Source organism: Protopterus annectens, chromosome 12.part0, assembly GCF_019279795.1.
Source record: "Protopterus annectens isolate FY-2018-M chromosome 12.part0, PAN1.0, whole genome shotgun sequence".
Lineage (NCBI taxonomy): Eukaryota > Metazoa > Chordata > Ceratodontiformes > Protopteridae > Protopterus > Protopterus annectens.
The window spans coordinates 275623556-275649583 of record NC_056746.1 but is presented as its reverse complement, the minus strand read 5'-3'; the positions used below and the strand labels follow the sequence as shown (position 1 = coordinate 275649583).

General features: G+C 40.4%; 1 protein-coding gene across 1 annotated transcript in view; it reads left to right on the top strand.

Annotated features, from left to right (window-relative positions):
* Window positions 1-26028, top strand: part of ADCY9 (adenylate cyclase 9) — a gene marked incomplete in the record, with an annotated part of 859264 nt that overhangs the window by 345587 nt on the left and 487649 nt on the right. The window contains 1 exon segment of the mRNA XM_044089334.1: window positions 12689-12897. Within this exon segment, the coding sequence (XP_043945269.1) occupies window positions 12689-12897 (209 nt within the window).

Sequence of the window (26028 nt, the reverse complement as noted above, 5' to 3'; positions counted from 1 at the left end):
ATAATTTTGCTGAAACAGAGCTTTGCTGAAGCTGTTTAGTGCGAGTTGCTTTTGCTGGAATGGAATATTTGTTATCTGCTGGGCTGTAAACTTTGCTTAAGGTATTTGGCTGCGCTGTTGCTGTTTTTGCTGGAACAGAAGTATATATGTGTGTGTGTGTACACATATAGATGGATGGACGGATGGACATAGTGAGAGGCAGGCACTTTATACTGATTCATTAGCCATGTGTTTCAGACTAGAGTACCTGGGCAAAATACACAAATCCGCACAGGAAAACATGCAAGTTCATACAGACATCAAGTTAAACTAAGGTCTCAACCACAGAAATATTTCTGAGACAGAAACCTCAGCCACTGAGCCTGTTTGTTACCTAGCCATCATGTTGCTCAGTGCATGTGTATGCAAATTACTTCAACACATGAATCAAAAAATAAATGAAATATACAAGGTCAGAGACCTTCACTTCTTGAGGTAGCTGAGTTTGAGAATTATACCTATTTATATTACACCAGAATGTTTTTGCATGAAACTGTCCATTACTAAACCATATAACTTGCTCCTTTTAGCCCATCTCAATATTCGTAGCATTAACAATAAAATTGCTCAACTCCATGCTCTCTTAGAAGTCTACTCCTTTGACATTCTCTGTTTAACAGAAACATGGCTAAAAGCTGTAACCAAAGACAATGAAATTATCCCAACAGGATATAATCTCCTGAGACTTGACCGTGTAGCCAAAAAGGGTGGGGGCATTGCTGTTCTATTCAAATCTGGATTTCCTTTAACCATTTATGACTGTAAACCACCTCTTAATACCATTGCTAAAATTCTCATATCCAAACTTCAACTTAACAATGCCAAATCCATCTATATTATCTGTATCTACCTACCCCCCCCCCCCCGGTAATAACTATACCACCATGGAAAATATCCTTTGCTGGCTATCTCAACACCTGCCCCAAGAAACCATAATCCTTGGTGATGTAAATATTGATTGGAATTGCTGTAGCAGCAGCCACCCTACCACCTACATCAACCTATATGTTTTTTCTCAAACCATTACCTCCCCCACCAGGGTAAACAAATATTACAAGAAAGAGAGCACATTAGACTGGATTCTGATAAATAACCATCCTCAAATATATGAATCTGGAACCACTCACTCACCTACATCATCAGGCGCATAAAACCTATGCTCCTATTTCTACCAGTGTTAAGAATATCAGATCCAAAAATAACTTTAACCCTGATCTCTTCCAAAGGGAACTAAGAGCATGCAATTGGTCTCCCTTAAGAAACCTCCCTCTGGAAGAAGCTGTTAAATACTTTAATTCTAACTTCTTAGCCATTCAGTATCACCATGCACCTAACCGCTCAATCAGAATCAAGACCAAATCTACCCCATGGCTTTCTAAAGAAACCAAACATAAAATCCATCTCAGAAATAAATACTGGGCCAAATGGAGAATGACTAAAAACCCTGTAGACCAACAAAATTTCTGACAACTAAGAAATAACACTAAGAAAGCTGTACTTGTCCGATAAAAGAAACTACTACCTTCAATTTCAGAAGGCTAACCATAAAAACCCACAAAAATTCTGGGCATGCATTAACCAATTACTACATCCAGGTCAATCCATTACACCAAACCCACAAAACACAGACCAGGAAAATCCCATGCATACTGCCAATGCCTTCAATACCTTTTTCACTGATGCTATCCAAATACTAGCCAGTCAGCTATCGCCTAATAACTTCCCTTTACCTACCTTTAACAAAACCCCACCCCCTCCATTCCATCTCCAACCAGTCCCAACAACCTATATTCTTGCTGTAATCCAAAAACTGAAACCATGCTCTCCTTCAGCAGACCAACTACCTGCTGAATATCTACAGAAATCTGCCAAGTCAGTTGATTACCCCATCTCCATTTTGATCAATAGAACTGTTAGCGAAGGTCACATCCCTAGCATCTGGAAAGTCTCCCTTATTTATCCCCCTTCATAAAGGTGGTAACTCTACCGAATTCTCCAACTACCGTCCCATAGCCCTTCTTTCTCCTTTGGCAAAGATCATGGAGAAATGCATCCATAGGCAATTGCTAAACCACCTAATCCAAAATAACGTACTTTCTAGCTGTCAACATGGTTTCAGACCTTCCCATAGCACTACCACTGCCCTCCTTTTCTTTACAGACTGTATTAACAAAAACCGTAACTGTAATATATTTTCCTCTGCACTATTTATCAATCTGTCCAAAGCATTCGGCATGGTAAATCATCAAATTCTTAATATCCTCAAATCTCTGTCCTTAGATGCACTCTGAATTAAATGGTTCCAATCCTACTTACGTAAAAGACAACAGGCTGTGCTTTGGCACAACACTCTATCTACCCACCTACCAGTTAAAGTCTGTGTCCCTCAGGGGTCCATATTAGGTCCTCTCCTGTTCTCCATATTTATCAGTGACCTTCATCTAGCAATCCCCCATGCTACTTGCATACAATACGCAGATGACTCCACTCTTATATGCTCAGCCACAACCACCTCTGAACTTCACTCCCTTACCCAAAAAGTATTTAACACAGTTGAACAATGGTTCACTCTCCGTTGTCTTCTCTTGAACCCCAAAAAACAAAACTCCACCTTTTCAATCCTACTCATAAGTCCTCTCCCATAGATTTTTCAGTTACATCCACTAATGGTACCATTATATCACCTGACCCAACTACCAAGCTGCTTGGTATTACCATTGACTTCAACCTCAACTTTGACTTTCACATCAACAGCACTATAAAATCTGTCAACAAAAAACTTGGCTCTCTCTACAGAATTAAACCATTCCTATCACCTACAGCTAGAACTACTGTTGCACACACTCATCTAATCTCTACACTCCTCTATGCCGCATCCATTTTCACTAATCTATCTAAGAACAACCTCAATAAATTGGAAACCTCCTATAATAACATAGCCAGGTTTGCTTCTGGCAACCCATTTAGGACTCGCCATTGCTTTAATTTAAAGCAGCTAGAATGGTTGGAACTACAGAATCTACTTAAATACCACCAACTAATCATTACCCATAAGACCCTTTATCAACCCTCTGATACTCATATTCTATCTAATATTATCACCCCCTATATAAATCTGAAGTCCTTACGTTCATGTCAAAAACTTCCAGTTAACACATCTAAATTTAACAACAGGGCTGGAGATTCTCTCTTCTCTAATACTGTGGGAAAATTCTGGAATCTCCTACCCAGTGACCTTTCCTCACTTTCCTCTATATCACTCTTCAAAAACAGACTGAAACTTTTCCTCAGAACCCACTGGTTATGCCCTTGTACTAAACCTGACTAGTTATCTATTCTATCTAAAATATGCTCTGCCTACCCTATTCTTTTCATTAACTCTTCTATCTTCCTTGCTAGCAATTTCTTTCACCTTTTCGCTATGTCTTTCATTATTTCTATCCCATTGGATACTTATTTCAAAATACTCACTATTACTATAACTAAACATTATCTTCCTTACTAACAATTTCTTTCACCTTTTCTTTCTTTCATTATTTCAAAATACTCACTATTACTGTAACTAAACATTAAACTGCCTCTTTTTTTATTATGTACTGTACTTGTATATTTTTTAACCTATATGCCTCCTTTTTTTCATTATGTATTGTATCTGTATGTTGATTTGTACCTGCATTTTACACTGTATTTATTTTTGTCCCCTCTGAAAATTTCTGTATTAACCAAAATGTCCTTGTATATACAACTGATGTTATTTTTGATATTTGCTGTTTTTTTTTATCTGTGTCATGGAACTTATCTCCCCGGGCCTCTACTGAAAATGGACATATATCCAGTTAGACTAGCCCGGTCAACAAATGTAAAATAAATAAAAATAAAATAAGGCACAAACTTTGTTGCTTTTACTAATATGATGCAAGTGTTCACGAATCCTGTCTTTAAACATCTCTCAATCTTCCCAATATAAAATTTCCTACAGCTTAAACAATGAGCAAGATAAACTATGTGTTTAGTTTCACATGTGGCACTAACTTTAAACTTGTAATTCTTCTTTTGATCAGGATGGTCAAATTCTGAACTAGTATCTATCTCACTACAAAAAGAGCACTTACCACAAGGTAAAGTCCCTGTGGACTCATGTTCATAATGCCTGCCCTTAAAATAACACAATCTCCTTTTCAAGGATTTATTGTTCCTAAATAGGAATATCACTGTAGCTATTTCTTTATCAGTAGTCAGAATATTCCAGTGCCTTCGAAATAATATCCATATATTAACATCACTGGTATAGCTTAAGGGTACCTTCATTTTATTCCTACCCTGCCTCATTCCACCCTTAGACTTCTGTCTTTCTCCATTTGAATAGTAGAGTTTAGGTCTAGTGTCCCTCATGTTCATGACATCTACTACATTAGTTTGAATCATTCCTTCATTATAGACCTTTCTCTCAATTCCTCAGTGACTGTCTCTACTTGTTGTAGAAAGTCAACTTCCCTAGCCTTTAACCTTGAGGCTCTGAAAATTTGGTTACATACCACATTTTTAAACATATAAGACAGATGCATACTATCTTTCAGATGATTCACATGCTAGCTCTTCCTATATAGTATAGTATAAACTTTCCCATTTACATCTTTCTTAACCTTAACATCCAAAAAGTTAACTTCCAAATCGGAGCATTTTGACGTAAACTTCAAGAAATCTACACTTTCATTGAGATACTTTTCAAACTGAGAAAAGCCAACATCTCCCTTAGGCCATGCTATAAAAAGATCATCTACAAATCTCCTGAAAAACAGGACCTGTGTACCATAAGGTCCATCAAGAAGGTGGTCCATTTCCCATGTCACCATAAGAGCATTGGCATAGCTATTGGCACATGATGTGCCCATAGCTACGCCATTGCATTGTCTAAATGCTGTTTCACCATACAAGAAAACATTATGTTCAAGCACAAAATTCTTTTAAAAAAATATTCAGTATTCACTATCCCTTGGCTGTTAGGGATAACAATAAACAAAGAAACTACATCCATTGTTACAAATAGGATGTCATCAGTATTATTAATCTTTGTAGTAAACTCATATAAATCCTTTAAGAAATGCTCAGTCTCTAAAAATATGAGTAACCATACTCAAAACTGGTCTCTCACATATATATATATATATATATATATATATATATATATATATATATACGTATGTATATAGAAACTGGTTCTGTACACCAATTCCTACCTGAAACAGTAGGTCTCATTGGTGGATTAACGGGGTCCTTATGTAGCTTAGATAGTCCTTCTGTTATTGGTATGGTGGGACTATGTACCATGGAATATTTCGGTAGCTCATTGTCAATTAACTGCTCAAGAAACAATCCTTACAGCTTAGCTTTCACTCCATCTATTAACTTACTAACATCCCTATTATTGATTTTCATGTAAAAATCAATATTTTTCAACATGTGTAGCATTGTGTCATCATACTACTTCCTATCCAGTACTGTAATTGGTCCTCCTTTATCGACAGGTCTTACTATAATATTTATATTCCTTTCTAAGTCTTTTAATGCCTTTGCTTCATCCCTACTAAAATTATATATCTTCTTTTTAGTACACGGACTATCATTGGATACATTTAACTTATATATATCTTCAGTACATAGTTTTTCAAATGCATTTATCAAGTGATTCATAACAGGAATAAATACACTCTGCTTTCTACAACAATTAATACTATCTGTACAAGCAGGTGTATCAATAAACATTAAGTTCAGAGTTGAATTGCGAGTAAACATTTTTACGTCAAACACCACATCTGTAAAATCTGAAGTACCTGTAGTTGAAAATGACAGTCCTTTCCTTAGTACATTATACTCATGAACAGTTGATTTGTATGAAGATAAGTTCCATATTAGACCTTCTTCACATTGAAGAAGGCCCTCTTTATATTGTACGGACTGGTTACAGTACCTTCTCCTTGCGCTTGCCTCTGCTCCGACTCCGTCCCCTCTGCTGTGCCTGAGTTCTCTGCTCTCATACTGGCAGATGAAAAAACAGACTTTGCTGTCTTAAAGGAGCTTTAGAACTAGCTTGCATTTCATTTAAACCTTCCGGTTGCTTTTCTTTTCCCAAAACCTCGGAGAACAACCTGTGCTGTAATCTGCACAGTCTTCTTCCTGGCCCCCAAATCAACGGCTGGCTCAGAGTGCTTTATAACTTCCGGTTCTGCATCATTACTGGGTCTTGAATCCTTCCTTTCATTGGACAGCACTGATGTAGACATCCACTCTGTAGTCGTGGTTACCCCACCACCTTCAGATGCAGAATTCTCGGTCTCTGTGAATCTGGGCCAAGTAAACACATTTCCTTGTGTGAAATCTCGCTGATCTCGCACTACTTTCCTCATTTTAATCTTTTGCAACTTCCTTTCATGTATAAGCATTGAGTCCGTAATATCTGTCGGATGCTTATCCAGCAGAACTAAATCATACTATTTAAGCAACTCAGTATATCGCTGCTTAATAGAAAGAGACAGAATTTCTATCTCCCTTTCTGCTGCAGCTACCAGCAACTTTATATAGCCGAGACTTGCATTAATATTTATTTTCTGCCATTCAGATAACAAAAAACTGTCACAATTAACATTAGCAGTCATTTTTAAAATCCGTAAGCCTCAAGGTATGTATAACGCCCTCATTCAAACAGATTTCAAGGTGAAACTTCTGACATTGGTTCTGTTTAAATTTATGCAAGTCTTTCTCTAAAGCAAAGAGAGAGAGCCTTTGAGTGCTATCATATCCACTGCAGGTGTTTCTAATTGCGCATCTTCACTCACGCAATTAAGCAGGGGATTTGCAGTCTCTACAAAGTGTAAGCTGCGGTGGTGCAGCGGTTAGTGTTGTCTCCTCACAGCAAGAGGTTCTCCCGTTCGATTCTCGGCTGGAGTGCCTTCTGTGTGGAGTCTGCATGTCATCCCCGCGGTCGAGTGATGTTAAAGACATGCAGGTAGTTGTAAGCGTGAATGGGCTTGCCTTCGTTGAAGGTTGGGCATCAGGCTGGCAACTCGGCACCGTAAAATCCACTGCCAATCATGAGCGGACTGGAGTTCCGCTGTGGCGACCCCTAACTGGGAAAAGCCGAAAGACTTTATTTGCAGTCTCTACAAAGTTCTTAAAAAAGCACTCAATTTTAGAACCGACTGTTCTCTTAGCAGCAGGGTCATAATCCAATTCAGTTATTTCTTCACTTCCATTACTTTCAGCTATTAACCCAGTGTGGAAATAAAAAACTATTGCAAAGCAAAAACAAACAAAAAATACTTCCAACAACCAGGTACCTGTGTCCAAATACACACAAAGTCTGGGTAGCAAGAATAAGCAGACAGATCCAGGCAAGGCTGTTCTCTCCAGTGTAAAAGTCAGGTTTATTCACAGTACAAACTGCACAAGCACTTTTACAAACAGCTTCATCAGGTGCTTAAAATAGCATAAAAAGACCCCCTCCTTTTATACACCTATTTACAAATCACATGACTTTATTCATTAGTCATCACATGATACTGACATTACATCAGAACAATTACAACACAATAAAACATTTTATTAAAAATATAAAATTGAAATGCTCTGATTTGGAAGTTAAATTTTTGGATGTTGCAGTTAAGAATGATGTAAATGGGAAAGGTTATACTACACTATATAGGAAGAGCTGTCATGTGAATAATCTGTTACAGAAAGATAGTATGCATCCGTCTTATACGTTTAAAAATGTAGTACGTAACCAAATTTTCAGAGCCTCAATGTTAAATGCTAGGGAGTTGACTTTCTACAGCAAGTAGAGACCGTGACTGAGGAATTGAGAGAAAGGGGCTATAATGAAGGAATGATTCAAACTAATGTAGTAGATGTTGTGAACATGAAGGACACTAGAGCTAAATAAACCCTGTTATTTAAATGGAGAAAGACAGAAGTCTAAGGATGGAATGAGGCAGGGTAGGAATAAAATGAAGGTACCCTCAAGCTGTACCAGTGATGTTAATATATGGATATTATTTGAAGGCACTGGAATATTCTGACTACTGATAAAGAAATAGCTACAGTGATAGAAAATGCACCTAAGTTCCTATTTAGGAACAAGAAATCCTTGAAAAGGAGATTTGTGTTATTCTAAGGGCAGGCATTATGAACATAAGTCCACAGGGGCTTCACCTTGTGGTAAGTGCTCTTTTTGTAGTGAGATAGATACTAGTTCAGAATTTGACCATCCTGATCAGAAGTAGTAGTACAAGTTTAAAGGCAGTGCCATATGTGAAACTAAACATTTAGTTTGTCATGCTCATTGTTTAAGTTGTAGGAAATTTTATATTGGGAAGACTGATAGGTGTTTTAAAAGACAGGATTCGTGAACACTTGTATCATATTAGTAAAAGCAACAAAGTTAGTGCCTTAGCCAAACATGTTATTAGTACAGATTCATCGCTTGGTTTTAAGTTTATGGCAATAAGCAGGATTTTACCCGAGTGTAAGAGCAGGTGATAATACGTAGTCACACTGAGGGGTTAGAAGCAACTTGGATAGTTAGATTAAGGGGGAATGCAGGACATGGCCTGAATGACCATGTCCCCCTAAGACCTAAACTTAAATCAAGACCTTTGTTTAGGTAGTTTAGAGTATTTTTATATTTTTTAGCTTTTTATTTTTGTAATAAAATGTTTTATTGTGTTGGAATTGTTCTGATGTAATGTCAGTATCATGTGATGACTAATGAGTAAAGTCATGTGATTTGTAAATAGGTGTATAAAAGGAGGGGGTCTTTTTATGCTATTTTAACCACCTGATGAAGCTGTTTGTGAAAGCACTTGTGCAGTTTGTACTGTGAATAAACCTGAATTTCACACTGGAGAGAAGAGCCTTGCCTGGGTCCATGTGCTTATTCTAAATTTATAACTAGTTTTTTTTTTTCTGAGAACTGTGTGCTTGGAAAAAAGTCTGTAAGAGAACCATTGAGAGTTGGAATGAAGAATTATGTCATCACAGAGTAAGAGACTGAGGGGTTGGGAGTGTGTTTTACAAACAGGGAAAATAGAGAGGGTATATGGAGGGATTCTTGTAGAGCAGCTGGTTTCTTCTTTGTGGTTTCCATTTTGAATGGTGGTGGTTCTGTTAATATGGTACTAGTTCAGCCAGTTTATGTTGTGCTGAATCCTTGTTGTTGTTTAAGTTTGATAAGAGACTGTGGTGGTTCACACATTCAGAGGCTCTTTTACAGTTAGTGAATGTACCAATTGTGAGGCATTCATTTTCCACAGTATTATGTAGTTTACTATTTGAATGTTAACAAGTGTGTTGTGATGACCTTTGAACTCATGTTGGGAGTCTGTAAGTTGCAACTATTTATACAGTACAGTATTCAATCATAGAGTTTCTCAAAAATTGTGTTATTTGGGTATAGGATTGAGAGTAGACTGTATGTGGAGTGGCATGGGACTGGTGCAACATGGTTAAACTCTTGTCGAACTGTGCCAGTTGTTTAAGGATAAATTGAAAATATAAGTGATTTTACACTTACAATTTCAGCCAGGAAGTTTTATTTATTGACATTTGATTACTGGGAAAGTCCGACTGAATAGGAGCCCATTTTCAGCGGAGACATGGGGAGAAAAGCTCCAAAGTATTGCAAACCATTTTGACAACAATAATTTTATTCTTTAAAAATAGTACAAAAACAACTACAGTTTAATTACACCAAATTAGACATGATACTAAAACATTGGTTTGGAATTCATACAGGTTATATGACAATAACTTAATATTTAGTGACATTTTAGCCTGTTTGTAGAGAAATTAACGATAAGTTAGTGTAATACTAATAAGAACTGCAATATGAAGTGAGAGAAAAGCAGGCTTATGGTATATTTAGAAAGAGAGCCTGTGAAAAGAGAGATTGATAGAAGTGAGCTAAGAAGGGAGAGTAAAGAGGTGTAAGGTATGAATAGATATTTATTCACATTTAAAGATAAAATTTATCCTGGTGTTGAGCAAGAGCAGAGTCAGCTTTTGGCTAGGAAATCTCTCAAAATGTTTAAGGATGGGAGGGAGGATAATGACATGATGGATAACAGGTAAAGGAGTTCCAGACTTTTCCAACCTGTATAGAGTTAGTGTTTCATACGTTATACTGGAAGATACCCGGGATAGACTATATTCAATAACAGGAATATTATTTGTTTGGTTAAGTGGAATATATAGAGAGCAGTTATGCAACTGTTTTTATCACTGCTAACCTGTAGGACAGATTCAAGGAGTTCTGTATTAGCAAATTTTGGTATTCTTATTGGTATAAGGTAATACTAAGTTTATTGGAGTAAAAGATTACGACTCTACCTAAACATTTGGAGAGATGGTCTCAGCAATGAATTGTATGTTTGTTCTTTAAATCAGTCAGTAGCTATGCACCGTCACTAAACGGCGCAAGCAGAAAATGAGAATCTATTCTTATAACACTCAGGTGGGACACAGCATGAGCTCAGCCCAGGACTGCCTAACTTACTTGTATTAGTTATAGTTACAACATTTTACAGTTGCATGTCAATCTGGATATTTTAACTGCGGTGGACTATGCATAGTGAAGCACAACTGTGGTGTCAGCAAATTGAGGTAAGGGCTTCACATTTTAACCCTTATTGGTTAGGCTCCTTACACTGCTGATGACCTGACAGGTTGCTATCTACAAATCTTCCTAGAGCAATCACAGTTGTGCAGATTGTCACTTGAACTTCAGACCTTTATGTATAAGAAATAGTCTGGTCTTTAACATTTCTTGGTGAAAGTGGTTTCTGAGTTGTTGTCCCTTAACTTATCCATTCATTTTTGTTTTTCTTTGCTTGGGTTGAAACCAAGGGGGGATAGCTCCATGTACTGGACACCCAGTGGCAACATGGATTTAGAAAGATGGGCCAACCATTTGTCGTCTTTGATTTGGGGAGGTAGGGTGGGGCCTTCAATTGCCTTACATGCATTGTTCAAGTGGCTTGTAATGTTTTTGGCTGTCACTGAACTGCTTACTGGTGAATGATGCCATCAACGCTCACTACTGTAGTGGAGCAGCTTCTTCCACTACCTACTTCAGAAATGTCTACATTAGAGGTGTTTCTTCTGTAGCCTGTTGGATTTTGGTGCACAGCTTCACTAGGCTTTGGTATTTCAGCCACTTTTCTGGGAGTTGGACCTTCGTAAGAATTACTGCAAATCTTGACCTTCTAAGCTTTGGCCTTGTATGGCCCTACTTCTCCCACTCTGGTGATTACTGCTTGGGTTTCAGCCCAGCCAAGGACCCTTTGTGGATTGTCCTGTCTTAGATGTAATGGATATCTTATACTAGTAGATCTGAGAGAGAACCTTTTTTAAATGGTTAAGTACAGCCTTTCTGCAGCAGCCCTCCTCCTTTCTGTGGGTGTTTTCTTCATTCAGACTCTGTTTTTGGTGCTTCCCTCTAAGTGAGGCAAGTATATATTCTTTTAGCAATGTAAATATCAAACCTCCACTGCTTCTTGTTGTACTTCCTGATAGTTTGGGAGTGAGCTTTTTTATATATCTAGTGTATGACATTATGGCATGCCTCCAAAACAGGCACGTGTATATTCCCAGGTGCAGGCTCTTTGAGAATTTTGCCAAAAACTGATTGTTGGAAAGAATGAACCCATCATGTCATTGACCAGCTGATACTTTAAGAACATAGTTGTTTCTACAAGGAGATCGTCTGCAGCGAGCGTTTATAACTCTGATAATGTCCCCTTGTGTCTTGGTGATACCTTCATCCTCTGAAGATGACACTTTTGTAAGTCAAGCTGGTTTGTGTGTCTGTTTATCTGTGTATCCTAGTTTGTGTTGTATTTTTTTCCTTTCTTGGAAGTTGTGTTCACTCAGTGGCTCTAGGACTGAGTCTGCATTTCTGTTTTGTGCATTTTAGGGTGCAAACTCCCTCAAAGGGAGAAACAAATGAAAATTCAGAAATGGACAGTGGTGTAGATATTTGAAATTGAAATTCCACCAAAGGCTCATTGTAAAATCTTCTCACAGATCAACTGATATTTTGAGTGCATATATGTTTGTGGTACCCCACCCCCATCCTTTGTGTTGGCATTAAGGATGGGAGTGCATTTAAAAAGCCTCAATCTTGTACTTGCACAGTTTCTATTCGCATTTAAAAACTAAGAGTTGCTGTTAGCTGGCAATTAAAAGCATTCCAAGATGTAGAAGTTGCTGTTGTGTGGCTAGAGATGGACAGATTAAGTCCAGAGTGCTAGGTAAGTTGATAAGAAACAGTGCTGAGCTAATTTTTGCTTGGTTTGAAATGAAAGTGCCATGTATTTGTCATTGGTGCAGCTTTGCATGCAGAAACTGTGTTAAGTTAGGTTATAACCCAGTGTTAACACTAAGCAACCTTTGTTTAGGCGAAGGTGAGAAAGTAAGAACCATTCTTTCACCCATCAACACAGTGTTTCTTCTGGTAACCAATTCAGAGCAATCTTAACAAGTCAGCCTGCATTGTCTGTGTCTCTTATTTATATTTATTTATATGTCAGCCTTTCTGTCTGTTTTCTCTGTTGGTTCTTGTGATAACTAAATCACTGAAGCCCGTTCTGTCCCTCAGGTGGTAAAGAATGTGCCAGTGAAGACGTTTGCCAGCTCCATCTTCAGTTCATTCTTGGATGTGCTTCTTTCCACCCTTGTCATTTTCTTTCTCTCCATCACCTGTTTCCTGAATCAGAGTTTTACCACGTTCCCTCCCCCACCTGCAGCCATCATCGTTTGCGTCATCGCGTTCGTGTTGGAAGTGCTGTCGCTGATTGTTTCCATCAGGTGAGCTGATGTTGCATCATTAAGACTGTTGATGAGCCTGTGTTTGGGGTTGGGAATGTAAACATTGTCTTATCCATTTGTGTTTGATGCAGACATTGCTGTTCTTCACAGTCCTGCTAATTCTTCACTTCAGAGTTTCTAGAACATTTTATCTTAAAATATTTTATTAGCTGATAGTATTTTGAGTTTAGTTGATGTGGGATGATCACTTTAGTGTTTTTTTTAACACTGAGGTACTGAATCACGGCATCTATTGTAAAGTGCCACGATGCAATTTGCTAGAGTCTACCAGTATTTATTATGGTCATTATTTCAATAAAAAGCTTTGTAAACTTCTTTTTTTTTTTTAATCCATAGCACAAATTGTGTTTTCCCTGTTGACATCATGTCAGGGCAGGGCTCCATAGACTTTAATGTGTGTGTCTGCACAAGCGCAGTAATCGTCTATTAAATTATACAAATTCATCTTACTTTTTCCCCCAAGTTGATGTCACTGAGGTTAAAGATCACCCCTTACTTCTCAGTGGCATCAGTGCTGGAAAAGCACATTTCAAAAGGTTTTTACTTTTTTCCCCATTGCGGATTAAAAAAATATGGCCATCCGAATGAAGATCCTAATTGGCATTTCCCGCACAAAGGGTAATCACACTATTGTGACAAAACACTTTGAAAGAATGCACTTGATTTGGATTATGTGATTTCACTTTGTGTCCTATAAATATTCATCATAAGGGCAACTGCTGCAGGAAATAGTTACATGGTCAGATTCTAGATGGGTGTGGATGACATTGTTTTGGCCAGATCTTTTTAGCCACTGGCTATCCTAAAAAGAGTGTAGATGTAGTTTTGCACCATAGATGTTAGAGGGTTATTAAAGAAAGTTTCTCTCAATGCCTGGAGTAAAAGATCACTCTCTTTGTCTACCATTTATTGTTAGTCACTTCCAAGGCCTTTGTCTGTCAAATGACTATTGCTGCTATTTGATTATTCTCAAATGTGTTTTCTCTCTAGTTTTTTCTCTCCTAATGACCACAGTAAAAGTAACCGGGGCAAGTGTGGTTTAGCTGAAAGAGTCCTCCTAAATTTCCATATGAAATGTTAATTTTCTTTGGGGAAAGAGCTAAATATACAAAGCTGTATATTTTGTAATATACTGTAACACTGATAAAAAGAACAGGAGGTGTGATCTTTAGAAAAGGGTGGGAACAAATTCCATAGAAAAAATGAAAATTGTGGGAACAATACATGTAGAAAAATGTTTTGGAGGAGGAAATGAGGTTTAAAAATGAATTGAACAATTTATGTAATGCTGGATTAATGATATTGTATAGAGGAATATGATGTATAATGCTTGTAAACGTGAAACTTTCTTATTGCCAAAGTGTGTGCTCCTCTGCTTACTGTCAATGATCAACAGTAAGCTAGTGCTTCTACAAGGCTGGACAGATAAATTCCCCACTAGGGAATAATTTCCACTTCATTTTTGTGGAAAAAAATGCATGTTCATCATATTGATCACAGTTGCAGTCACCCTAGTTTATGTGGGTTATATTCTGACAAGGATGTAACAGCCATCCAGCTTCCATAGCTTCAGGATACCTTCCAGGTGCCCAAACTGTCTGGCAGCTCAAGCTGAGCTGACTAAAAGACAAGTTTGATTACTAAGCCCTTCAGAGCTTTACTGCCGCCAAAGAGAATGCTCCTCTGAGCCTTTCAAAGATTAACTGTCCGCTTGTGCTGTTCTTTTGGTGGGCAGATAAGTTCCCTTTTGGGGGAAAGACTTCCATTCAATATTTTTTTGCTTATCATTAATACTTTCTTCTTTAGGAGAGTTATTTTAAAGCTAGGAGTTTGTTTTAATGGACTGTCACAAGACTGTACTGTACTTTTAAACAGGAATGCTCTTTTTTTCTTGTCAGTTTAAAAGTTAAAATAACTGAAAAAAAAAATTTTCTATGGAAAAATTGTGTTTGTTTTACATTGTATGGCTGGCAAACTGTTTTAAGCTCTTTTTACTGTGTTTGTCTGTGAATAAAGTGGCTTTTAAAGACTTTGTTTTTACTGGCATTTGCTACTTGTTTTCCTGGGAAAGAGGCAACATTTTTTTGCTTGACCATGGGTGAATCTGTCAGGCCCCCACTGTCAGTTCTCCTTCCAACCACAAAAAGAAAAAAGTTAAGTAAATAGTTTTTGCCATCACAGAGGCTAGCACTTTGTCTCAGCTGCAAGTGTTTGACTCTGCTGTGGTTGTTAATTGTACCTCAGACCACTCATCTTTTACCCTGGTCCTTCTGGTGTAGCACCTACAGCCATTATGGACCAGGAGTTAGCCATGTCCTTTGCAGCTGTTGGGGTCACCTAAGTGGCAAGGGAGAGACATTCATGTCAGTCCTGGGAGAAGGAAGAGGGAAAGGCGTCTCTGTTTTGTCGGAATGTTGTGCCCGTCACTGGGGAAGCTGTTGCTGCCATTAATAACACTGTCAAAAAGAAACAGATAACGAAGCATGTATCTACTCTTCAAAAAATTTCCTTAGGAGTAGTTTGATGGCTCTGGCTCAGGGTTTAATTCAGGCTGTTAATCCTTCTTGTACAGTAGTTTCTGGTAAAAGAAAGAGGGACCCCTCCTTTCCTGAAGAGATTCAAGATTGTGAATCTGGGAAGGAGGATGACAGGACAGACAGTGGGTTTTCTCCTCAGGTTTCTGATTCAGACTCCGAGGAGAGCTCAGCTTCAGACTCTTCTTGCAGGGGGTAATCTTTCTCTGAAACTATTTCTAGAATGTGTTTTCAGTGGGAGAACACTGAAGGTTTCTCAGTCCCTCAAAAAGTACTATGAGCTGTTACAGAAGGAATTTCCATTACCCGCACCCATTCCTCCAATTTTGTCAGTTTCAGAGGATATGTGTGTTAATGCCTGCAGTTTTCGTGGCAGCCAACTGCCCCTAAAAATGCAGATAGGATGTATAAAGTTCAGCAGTTTTTTATGTTTTCATACAGTCTTTCCAAATCTTATTCAGCAGCTGGAGCTTTAGGTAATCCTTCTTCTGCTAAACACTTAGATCTGATGATGTCTTTTCTGTCTGTTCCTCAATCTGTGGATCTTTCGATTCAAGTTGGAGCCGACTTCAGCTACTTTCAAGCTTTTGGGTCTGGTGCTCAGGCTTTCCCCTTACCTATAATCCTTACTGTTAATCGAAGTATCTACGATTTCATTTGCCATCAGAAGCTTATGACAGATCTGATGTGTTTTCTATGCCATATATACATATATGTTATCTAATCTTTCTGGTAATTAGTTTTTGTGTACCTTTTACCTCCTCCCCTAACCCCTTTTCTTGGGCCTTGGGCATCAAACTTTTTCTAGCTTCTTCTTCATTTTCATTAAAAAAGAAAAGTTTGTTATATATTTGGATGGTAGTTATCCTTTTTGGGTGTTGTTTTTCTTCTTACTTGCAAGTCTTTTTTTGAAGGATGCCGGATAAACCATCCGGTTTCAAAAAGTGTGTGGATTGTACTCACAAGCTACCCACCTTGGATGCACATGACAGATGTGTTTATTGCTTGGCCCCCTCACACCTGGACACCACCTACTCCATCTGGAGAAGCTTCCTCCCAGCGGGCCATCATTGAGGGAATTAACAAACTGATTCTGAAAAAAGCTTCTCCCAACCCCTGTGGGAGAGAGCACTCCTGTCTCATCAAAACCTCCTCATGTTCTCTTCCTGAAAAATCAGCTGAAAAACGAAAGGAAAGAAAAAGAGAAAAAAAGGAGGTCTAAGCCCTCAAGGTTGCAAAAGAGAGTAAAATCCTATGAGTGGAGGAGCTCCCTGGTCAGCCTCAGTAAGAAGGTGAGATCCCTTATAAGATCCTCCAAAGGTAGCTACGAAAACAAAATCATCACTAATTCTAAGGACAACCACAAAGCATTCTATAGTTATGTCAAGAATCTCGATGGCAACACCCAGATCTGCTCTGAGTTACAGCACAATGGCACGGAAATTACAGAACCAACTGATATTGCCAACATCCTGGCAGATAGGTTCAGTGCTAACTTTACCCCCCCCCCCTAAAGGGCCCATATCTATACAGGAAGAATGCAGAGTCCCTGTAATCACCACTATGCAGGTAAAAGCTGCACTCTAAAGTTAAAAACACAGCATCCGTGGGACCAGACAACATCCCAGGCTGCGTTTTACATGAACTTCAGAACGATCTGGCTCCCCACTTAAGCACCATGTTCAATAATAGCCTTGCATCAGGCTTTGTGCCCACTGAATGGCACACAGTAACAGTTATCCCACTCCACAAAGGGGGAGCCACCACTGATCCCAGGAACTATCGACCTATTAGCCTGACGAGCCTGGTCTGCAAGGCCATGGAACGTATCATCATGGAACTCATAAACAAAGACATTAGTAACCTGCAAACTCTGGATGCCACACAGTTCGGGTTTGTGAAAGGCAGATCATGCCTCCTGAACCTGATTGACTTCTTTGAGGCAGTCACCAAAGCCGTAGATGAGGGTAAGATGGTTCACACAGCATATCTTGACCTCACCAAAGCTTTCAACACCACCCCCCATTCTGGAATTATAGCTAAACTCACTAAACTTGGTATATATCCCCACGTTAAAAGATGGGTTGCCAACTGGCTCACTGACAGAACCCACACTGTAAAAGTTGCAGACTCCATATCTGACCTCAAAGCAGTGACAAGTGGAGTACCACAGGGTTCCATCCTGGGACCTCTCCTGTTTGATATCTACTTTTTTGAAGTACAGGCTAACACAGAAGGCCTCTGGCGAACGAAGTTCGCAGATGACTGCAAACTAGGAGCCATAGTCAAGTCCCCAAATGATGTGGACATCCTACAGAACGGCCTCGCTGAGAAAGATGCCTGGTGTCAGAGCCATGGCCTCAAGCTCAGTGCTAAAAAGTACAGTGTCATCCCCTTTGGTAAAAACTGTACCTGCGAACTACCACATAGGCAGCAATCTACTTAACACAGAATGTGTGATGAGAGACCTTGGGACCCAGGTGGACCGTAGTCTCTCCTTTGATAGTCACATCGCCACAGCAGTCACAAAGTCCTTCTACGTGGCACACCTTATCATAAAAGGGTTCTCTTCCAGGAAAAAAGAGGTCATTGTTCCCTTCTACTTGACATTCATTAGACCCATTATAGAGTACAACGCCCCTTTTGGAATGTACCTCACAAGACATCTGCAGCAGCTGGAAAGGCCACAGAAGTACCTCACAAAGAGGATTACTGGCCTCAAACAAATGCCCTACACTGACCGCCTCAAAAAAACTCTAGCTTTACTCTGGAGCATATCACCTACTCCGAGGTGATCTCTGCCTAGCATATAAAGCTATGTCAAACCCCGAGCTGTTGGACATGCTGCACCTAAAAAAATCCCAATCCCTCTGAGCTACACACACTAGGGACCTAAACCTTGTCACCACAATAAATAGGACATGCTGGAGGGATAGATTCCTTTCCCAGAGACTACCCATACTCTGGAACAAGCTACCCATCTATGTCATGCAAAGTTCTTCATTAGCACTCTTCAAGAAAAATCTTGATGAGTGGATGGGAAATAGGAAATAACCGGGATCACTTCTGTGTGTCTGCTCGACAGTGGCACAAGAAAATAACTTTCTTGGGTGGCGTAAGCCAGGGAACCTTGTTGGCTAGGCTTACGTAGGTCCTTGGGCTGATAGCCTAGTACCTACCTATGAACCTATAAGGAAGAAGCCCCCAAACTATTAATTTTCCTTGGATCTGGCTTCAAAATTAGCGAAAACCTTGGAGCCAACATTCTTCTCGAAACCAGCATTCCACCAAGATTTTTTCCTGAGCCTGTATCTCCTGTGCTGATGTGCACAAGATGATGCGATTCCTTTGGAACCAGATCCAGTTGGGGCTCCAGCTACTGCCAGGGCCAAGGGAACAACTTCCCCACACTTAGTAGTTGCCGTTCCTCCAATCTGGTCTTCCAGATGAGGGTCCTTGGATCTGACTTCAACCTGCCCAAGTCTGCACTGGAGCCTAAGCTTAGTTCCTTGTTGCCAATGAGTTCTCTTGATTTGATTGCTTTGGAGCCATTGGAGTCTCAGAGCTAAACAGTCAGCATCAAGTCTGACAGGCTAGGTTCTCATCTCAGATGTTTGAAGCTGTTCCTTCCTCTTAGGGCTTTGTCATTAGTTTTGCTTTGACATCAGCCTCAGATCCTAGCCGTGCAGTCTCTCAGGTTGAACTTCCCTTTGGAGTTTTAGCTGCTAGAACTCTGCTCTTTAGACCTGTATCGAACTCAGCTTTCTAAAGAGTACTGTGTCATTGTAGAGAGAAAACTATTCCCTCTAGCTGATATCTGTCCTTCCCCCCGAAAGTATCTCCCAGAGTCCGGACCCTACTTTTCTTGTTCCATTGGGACAGCCAGTGGCCACGACCACCTTAATTTCTGAGTCTTCCCAGTGTCTCACTGAGTAGGTACACAAGAAGCAGACATGCAAAAGGAGGCACTTAGATTCTCTTCAAGAATCTGTCACCACTGACAGTGATTTTGATGGAAAAGGTTCCCCAGATCCTCCCCTTGAGGACGTTTTGGTTGGAGAAATCCTTGGCCTACTTAAACAGAAAGGAGGATAGTCTTTCCAGCCACTTTTTCCAGAAGATAGTCTTCCCAGCCACTTTTTCCAGAAGAATCAGTCTTCAACGAAGTTTTTGGTTCTGGCCTATGTCTTGGGTGGTCCCACCTGTGAATGAGATGATAGACGTGAGCTCCACAAGGGCTTAGAAGGAGCTAGACACAGCTGAACCCATTCCCAAGAAATGAGACAAGTTTCTCATTACCCCTAAAGACCATCCCCTTTGGCACATGGGCCTGGCTATAGATTTTGTGATAGTAGCGGCAGCCATTAAGGAGGAACTAGCAGAAGAAAGCCCCTCTGGCCATCCACCAAACTGGGAGTCTTGTAATCTGAACAGATTTGGGAAGCGAGTCTACACCTCATCTACTTTGTCTGTGAAAGCTTTGAACTGCACATGTTGCACAATTTCAGAGAGATTTGACCAAAGAAATCTCCAGATTTCTCCCAGAAATCCTACCTGCAGGTCATGGGAAGTCCATTGATGTGCAGCTGGCCGTCCTTCAATCTTTGTCCAATATCTCTATGTGCAATATCTCCAGTGCCATAGAGAGTGCGTTTAGAGCAGCTGGCAAAGGCATATCCATTAGGATACATGCTTGAATGAGGCTCTGTGACTTTATGGAACATTTTAAGACATCCTTTGTGAATGCCTCCTATGATGGATCAACACTTTTTGGTCCAAAAATGAAGTACACAATCTCCAGAAGTAAAAAGGAAGACAAATCCCTTTCTGCCAAAGGGATCAAGTTTTCCACTCCTCAGAAGGCCTTCTCCAGGAATCAAAAAGGAGGTAAGAAAATTTGGTTCTGCAAATCACAGGGGTTTTCACACATGCCTGGAGACAGAATCCCCCTGTGGCAAAGGAGGGAATTCTTTTATAATGGATGTTGCCCTAGGGGCAGAGTTGATCAGCAGAATCAAGGCTTCATGGGTCCATTCTCTAAGAAGCCTTTTCAGTGTTCCTGAGCACTTGTCTGACAGGCACCTATCCCTGCACCCAACAACCTGGACACCCATCACGCAAGACTAATGAGTGCAGAGGATAATAACTAGAGGCTGCTTTATTCCTTTATACACTACTTCTTCAGCCCCAAATAGACTTCCTGATGTTCTACCCTCTCAAAGGGAAGTGGCAGCTTCAGAAACAAAGACACTTCTAAATAATCAAGTCATCCAAGAGGTACCACCAGGCCAAAGAGAATCCAGAGTTTATTTCATATTCTTTTTAGTGCCAAAGAAAAATATGGGACCTAAGTTACTTAAACAGTTTTGTAAGGAAAACAAAATTCCAAGTGGGCCTGTTGCAGTCTATTCTCCCTCTTTTGAGAAAGAGGACAACTGGATGTGCTCAGTAGATCTTTACAATGTGTACTACCACATAAAAATGGATAGGCGCTCCTGGAACCATCTTTGCTTCCGTCTAGTAGCCAGTTATTTTTAGTTCAGAGATCTGACCTTTTGTCTTAGCAGACATTCAGCCATTGGGGCCGACCTTGCTGAGATCGCTTTGCATCTCCCCACAATACCCAGTGCAGCAAGTTCTTTGCTCTGATCCCCCTGGAGAGAGTGTCATTGAGTGATGTTTTGTCCCATGGTTAACTTCCAGGACTCCTTCATGCCTTCCCCTCCATTCCTCTCATTCCAGAGCTTTTACGGAAGGCACTGATGAAAATCACAGTCATCCTTATAGCTACTGGCTTTGACAGGTGTGGTTTCCCTCCTTATGACCTCATCTGGTACACCCTCCCTGGGTTCTGGTTATGGCTCCAGATATGCTATGCCTTTTAATTTGTTTGTGGTACTTGTAAAATCTTGTTTTAAACTCTTGGTTTAGGGCATTTTTTTAAGTTTAAATAATACCATCACTTATATTAATTAATTGCTTAATTGCAGTCATAGCTGTGGGTTTGGATTGGTTGATTGGTGTATAAATGAACAGTAATGCATGTTTCATTGTTCTGAGGAAGCCTGGGATTTACACAGACAAAAGTGCTTAACGTGCATTGTATTTTTTGTTGACTGTCTGGATAATAAACTGGGTTGTACTTCTGCAGTGATGCATTGCTTGTGTCTTGGTTTTCATTGCACTGCTTACTTTTTGGAGACATGGCTTTAGATATGTCATCTCACCCATTAGATCGCCTCACTCAGACATTCATTCCCTCAAATTGACTGCATGGTGTCACAAGTTACTGTGATGGCTAGACAGTCCAGGTTTTCATCCTCAGTTGTTCATATTCTAACTTCTTCCCCAAAGCCCTTTACGCATAAGATTTACAAAAGCAAATGAAAAAGATTCTCCATCTAGGCAGTTGAGAAAAAGCTTGATTAATGATTTAAAATTTTTATCATGGAAAACTCTCTTTTTAGTTGCTGTTTCTTCTGCTAGGCAAATTTCTGAGCTCCATGCTTTGTCTGCAAAATCTCCATATTTTTTTTTTCCTCCACAAAGTCAGAGTGAGTCTGAGAACAAAACTCTTCTTTTATTCCATAGATGGCTTCTGAATCGTCTATCAACCAGTCCATAAATCTTACTGTATTTTTCAAAAACATTTCAAGTAAAGGTGACTACAAGTTGTACTTGCTTAGATATTCACCGCCAATTAAGGTTCCAGTTACATCGGACCAGAGGTTTCATGAAAGCTAACAAGTTGATGTTCATCATGTTACACTGCTGCAGTCATCACACTTGGGTTATCCTGCCATCAGGCGGTCCCGCAGTCGGCCAGAGTTCCAAAGTCTTGGTCTGGCGTTAGTTGCTGTCGCTTCTTCCCTGACATCAGTGTGCCCCAGGGGTATATAAGATGCATCCGACTCCATTTTCTTCTGTCTTTCTTGCCGCTCGGTGCCCGAAGCAGAAGCAGTTCGCAAGTGCCGGTCGGCCGACTCCTGAGATTTTCGAAGTCAAATTTAGTCTTCAATAAAGCTAAGTACCCCGTTGGGGAAACTTTTTTCTTGCCTCAGACCGATGTCAGAAAAAGTTAATTGTATTTCTTGTGGGAAGCAAATACCTCATAAGGACTTCCACTCTTACTGTATTCCTTGCCTAGGCCCTGATCACGATGTCACTAGTTGTCGATTTTGTGCTAGATTTAGCAAACATACTATAAAAAGACGTTTTGATTTTGCTTTGCACTACTTTGGCCGAAGGTTCAATTATACTATGCCGTCGGATCAACCGACGACCTCAATACCGAAAAAACACAGACAAGGATAAAGACAGGCATCCGAGGTCCAGAACTGACAAAACCTCTTCTAGGCCAGTCGCCGGTTCTCAGTGAGGCGCTTTTGCAGCCCCTGACACCCACTACCTCGGAGCCACAGGCCGTTTCCGACTCCCACGTGGAGACAATTAGGCCTCTGGAAACTCAAGGTATTGGGCCTACGGAAACTAATCCCTCGGCTTCTGAGGGTGTTTTCAGATTTTCACAACTTACCATTAAAACATCAGCTAAGACAAAGGTACCATTAAAGACAAAGAAACAAGTACAGCATTCTCCTGGACAGTCCTCCATGCCTAAGAAACAGATGCTTAAAATGGCCGAAGACCTCATTATTCTAATCAGGGTTCCCATCCCCCTCCTGAGAAAAGGCCTAGGCAGGATACAGACTATGATTCCTCTGATCAGGTTTCCATTTCCTCTGATTCCTCTTCCGACCAGGGATACTCTCTACCTCCCTATGAGGACTCTGATGCTGAAGAATCTATCCCTTCAGCCTCTCCTCCTGAGGATTATTCTTTTGGGGAAACTTTGCATACCATGAGGGAGTATTTTCATTGGGAAAGTCAGGACTACTCAGAATCCAAGAAAAGGCTCAGGGATTTCCTTTTACTGCCCCAGCACAGGCCGCTGGCTATTCCGCCTGTGCTAGACATTGTGGATGATGTGTTCTCTGAATCTAGCTTATCTCCTGATTCTTTGCCCCCTGCTCCAGACAGGTATAGAGTCCCCTGACTCTCACAAGTTTCTTTACAAAACCCTTCTGTGGATCCAGAAACTATTTCCCAGGGTCCAAAAGGGGTTAAGGCTTCCATTGCAAAAAATCCAGTACCCTCTGACAGATTCCAGAGCTTTGGATAGATAGGGGGAGAAAGTATACACTTCTGCAACTTTAGCAGTAAGAGCTTTAAATTGCCAGTTTCACATGCTTAAGTACCAACAATATTTAATGGCTCAGTTAAAACAGAAAATGCTTGCAAGCTCAGAAGCTCATAATTGTAAAGAAATGCAGGATTTATTGCATGCAGTTGAACAGGTGGGAAAACATACTCTGCAATGTGGTTTTGATTCTTTAGAGACCTCTTGTAGAGCCGCAGTTACAGGTTCAGTGATTCGAAGACATGCTTGGTTAAAAGAACAGAGTTTACCTGATCATGTTAAGGCAACATTTTTGGATGCTCCTTTACAGCATGATACCTTGTTTGGTGTTAAGGCAGGAGAGGTATTAAAGAAAATGGAGGATAAAGCTAAATCTATGCAAACAGTCAAGGATTTCTTACAGGTACAGCCACCTCGGTTTAGCAGAAATTGGCCAACAAAGAATTGGTCCTTTCCAGTGTCAGGCCACAGAGAGGCAGATACGGACGCCCAAGAGGCAGATCTCAACCCCAAAGCTCAAACAGACAATGACAGTGGGGCACCTCAACACCAAAAGGAGGTGAGGACAAGTCTCAGCCTTACAGGAAACAGTCACAATGACTTTCCCCTTCGTACGCCAAGCACTTCCCTTTTGAAAGCCCCCTTAGGGGGGAAACTAGCACTTTTTTCTCAAAACTGGCAAACAATCACCCAAGACAAATGGGTTCTGAATATTGTGTCTCAAGGTTACAGGTTCCACTTTCATACTTTACCAAGGCTAAAAGGAATGCCAGACCTGCCACAAAATCAATGGGCAGAGGCACGAAAACAAATTTCAGCCCTCATGGACATGAGAGCTATTCAAAATGTACCACAACAAGAACAATGGCAAGGATTTTACTCAAGACTCTTTCTGGTCCCCAGAAAGGACAAGGCCTGGAGGCCCATACTAGACTTTTCAGTTCTGAATACTTACCTGGGTATTCCAAAATTCAAAATGTTGACATTACAGCAGCTTCTACCCATGCTGGGCAAGAAGGCTTGGCTTGTTGCTCTGGACCTCAGAGGCATACCTGCATGTCCCTATCAGACAAAATTGCAGAAGATGCCTCAGATTCAAAGCTGGTACAATGCGCTACCAATTCTCTGCACTGCCCTTTGGCTTATCTACTGCACCCAGGGTCTTCACAAAGTACCTGGCACCAGTAATTGCATTTTGCAGACAAAAAGGAATTCAGATATATCCATACCTGGACAACTGCCTCATTCAAGCAGAGACAAAGGACATTCTTCTACAGCATCTGGTGTTTGTAAAAAGGTTACTAATTTCTCTAGGGTACACAGTAAACGAAAATAAGTCAAAACTAGTGCCCTCGCAACAGATTATATTCCTGGGTGCAAGCTTAAATACAACGGCCCAGATGGCTTACCTCACGCCAGACAAACAAGTTCAACTAACTCATTATTTTCAATTACTGGCAAAAAAGTCCCATCTCCTTGTAAGAAAAATTCTGCAGGCCCTGGGATTCATGGCATCCTGCATACTACTAATACCATATGCCAGACTGCATATGAGAAAATTACAATGGTACCTAAAAAGTGTTTGGACTCAACACTCCCACAGTTTAGAAGCAGTAATACCAATGATTCCCTGCCTACAACAGGAGTTTCGATGGTGGGCACAGGCATGTCACCTAAACAAGGGTCAGCCTTTTACCCAACCCACAGCCAGGCAAACTCTAACAACAGATGCTTCGGATTACGCCTGGGGAGCTCACATGGCAAGAAAATGCATTCAGGGCAAGTGGACCACAGACCAGATGCATCTTCACATCAATCAAAAAGAGATGTTGGCTGTTCAAAAAGCCTTAACAGCTTTCAAGGACCTTATGCATCCAGGACAATTATTAATAAAGACAGCTAACACCACAGTTATGTGGTACATAAGCAAGGGGGCACTCATTCTTATCTCCTATGCAGGCAAGCCATGACCTTGTGGAACACAGCTCTAACGTATCAAGTTCACCTGCAAGCACAATTCCTGCCAGGAAAGAAAAATACTCTGGCAGACTATCTAAGCAGAAATATCATGGACCCTCACAAATGGAAATTGAATCCACAAATCTTCAACATGGTAACGCAAAAATGGGGATGCCCAGACATGGATCTTTTTGCCTCCCCACTGAATTGCCAACTACAAAAATTCTGCACAAGGACTTATCACAAACAAGCATGGAAAGAGGATGCTCTTTAGTTCAGCTGGAAAAATCTAAAAGTTTATGCCTTCCCACCACTGCCTCTCCTGTCAAAGGTACTCCTAAAAGCCAGACAAGAAAAACCACAGATGATCCTGATTGCCCTGGACTGGCCACGCCAGCACTGGTACCCTATCTTAAGGAA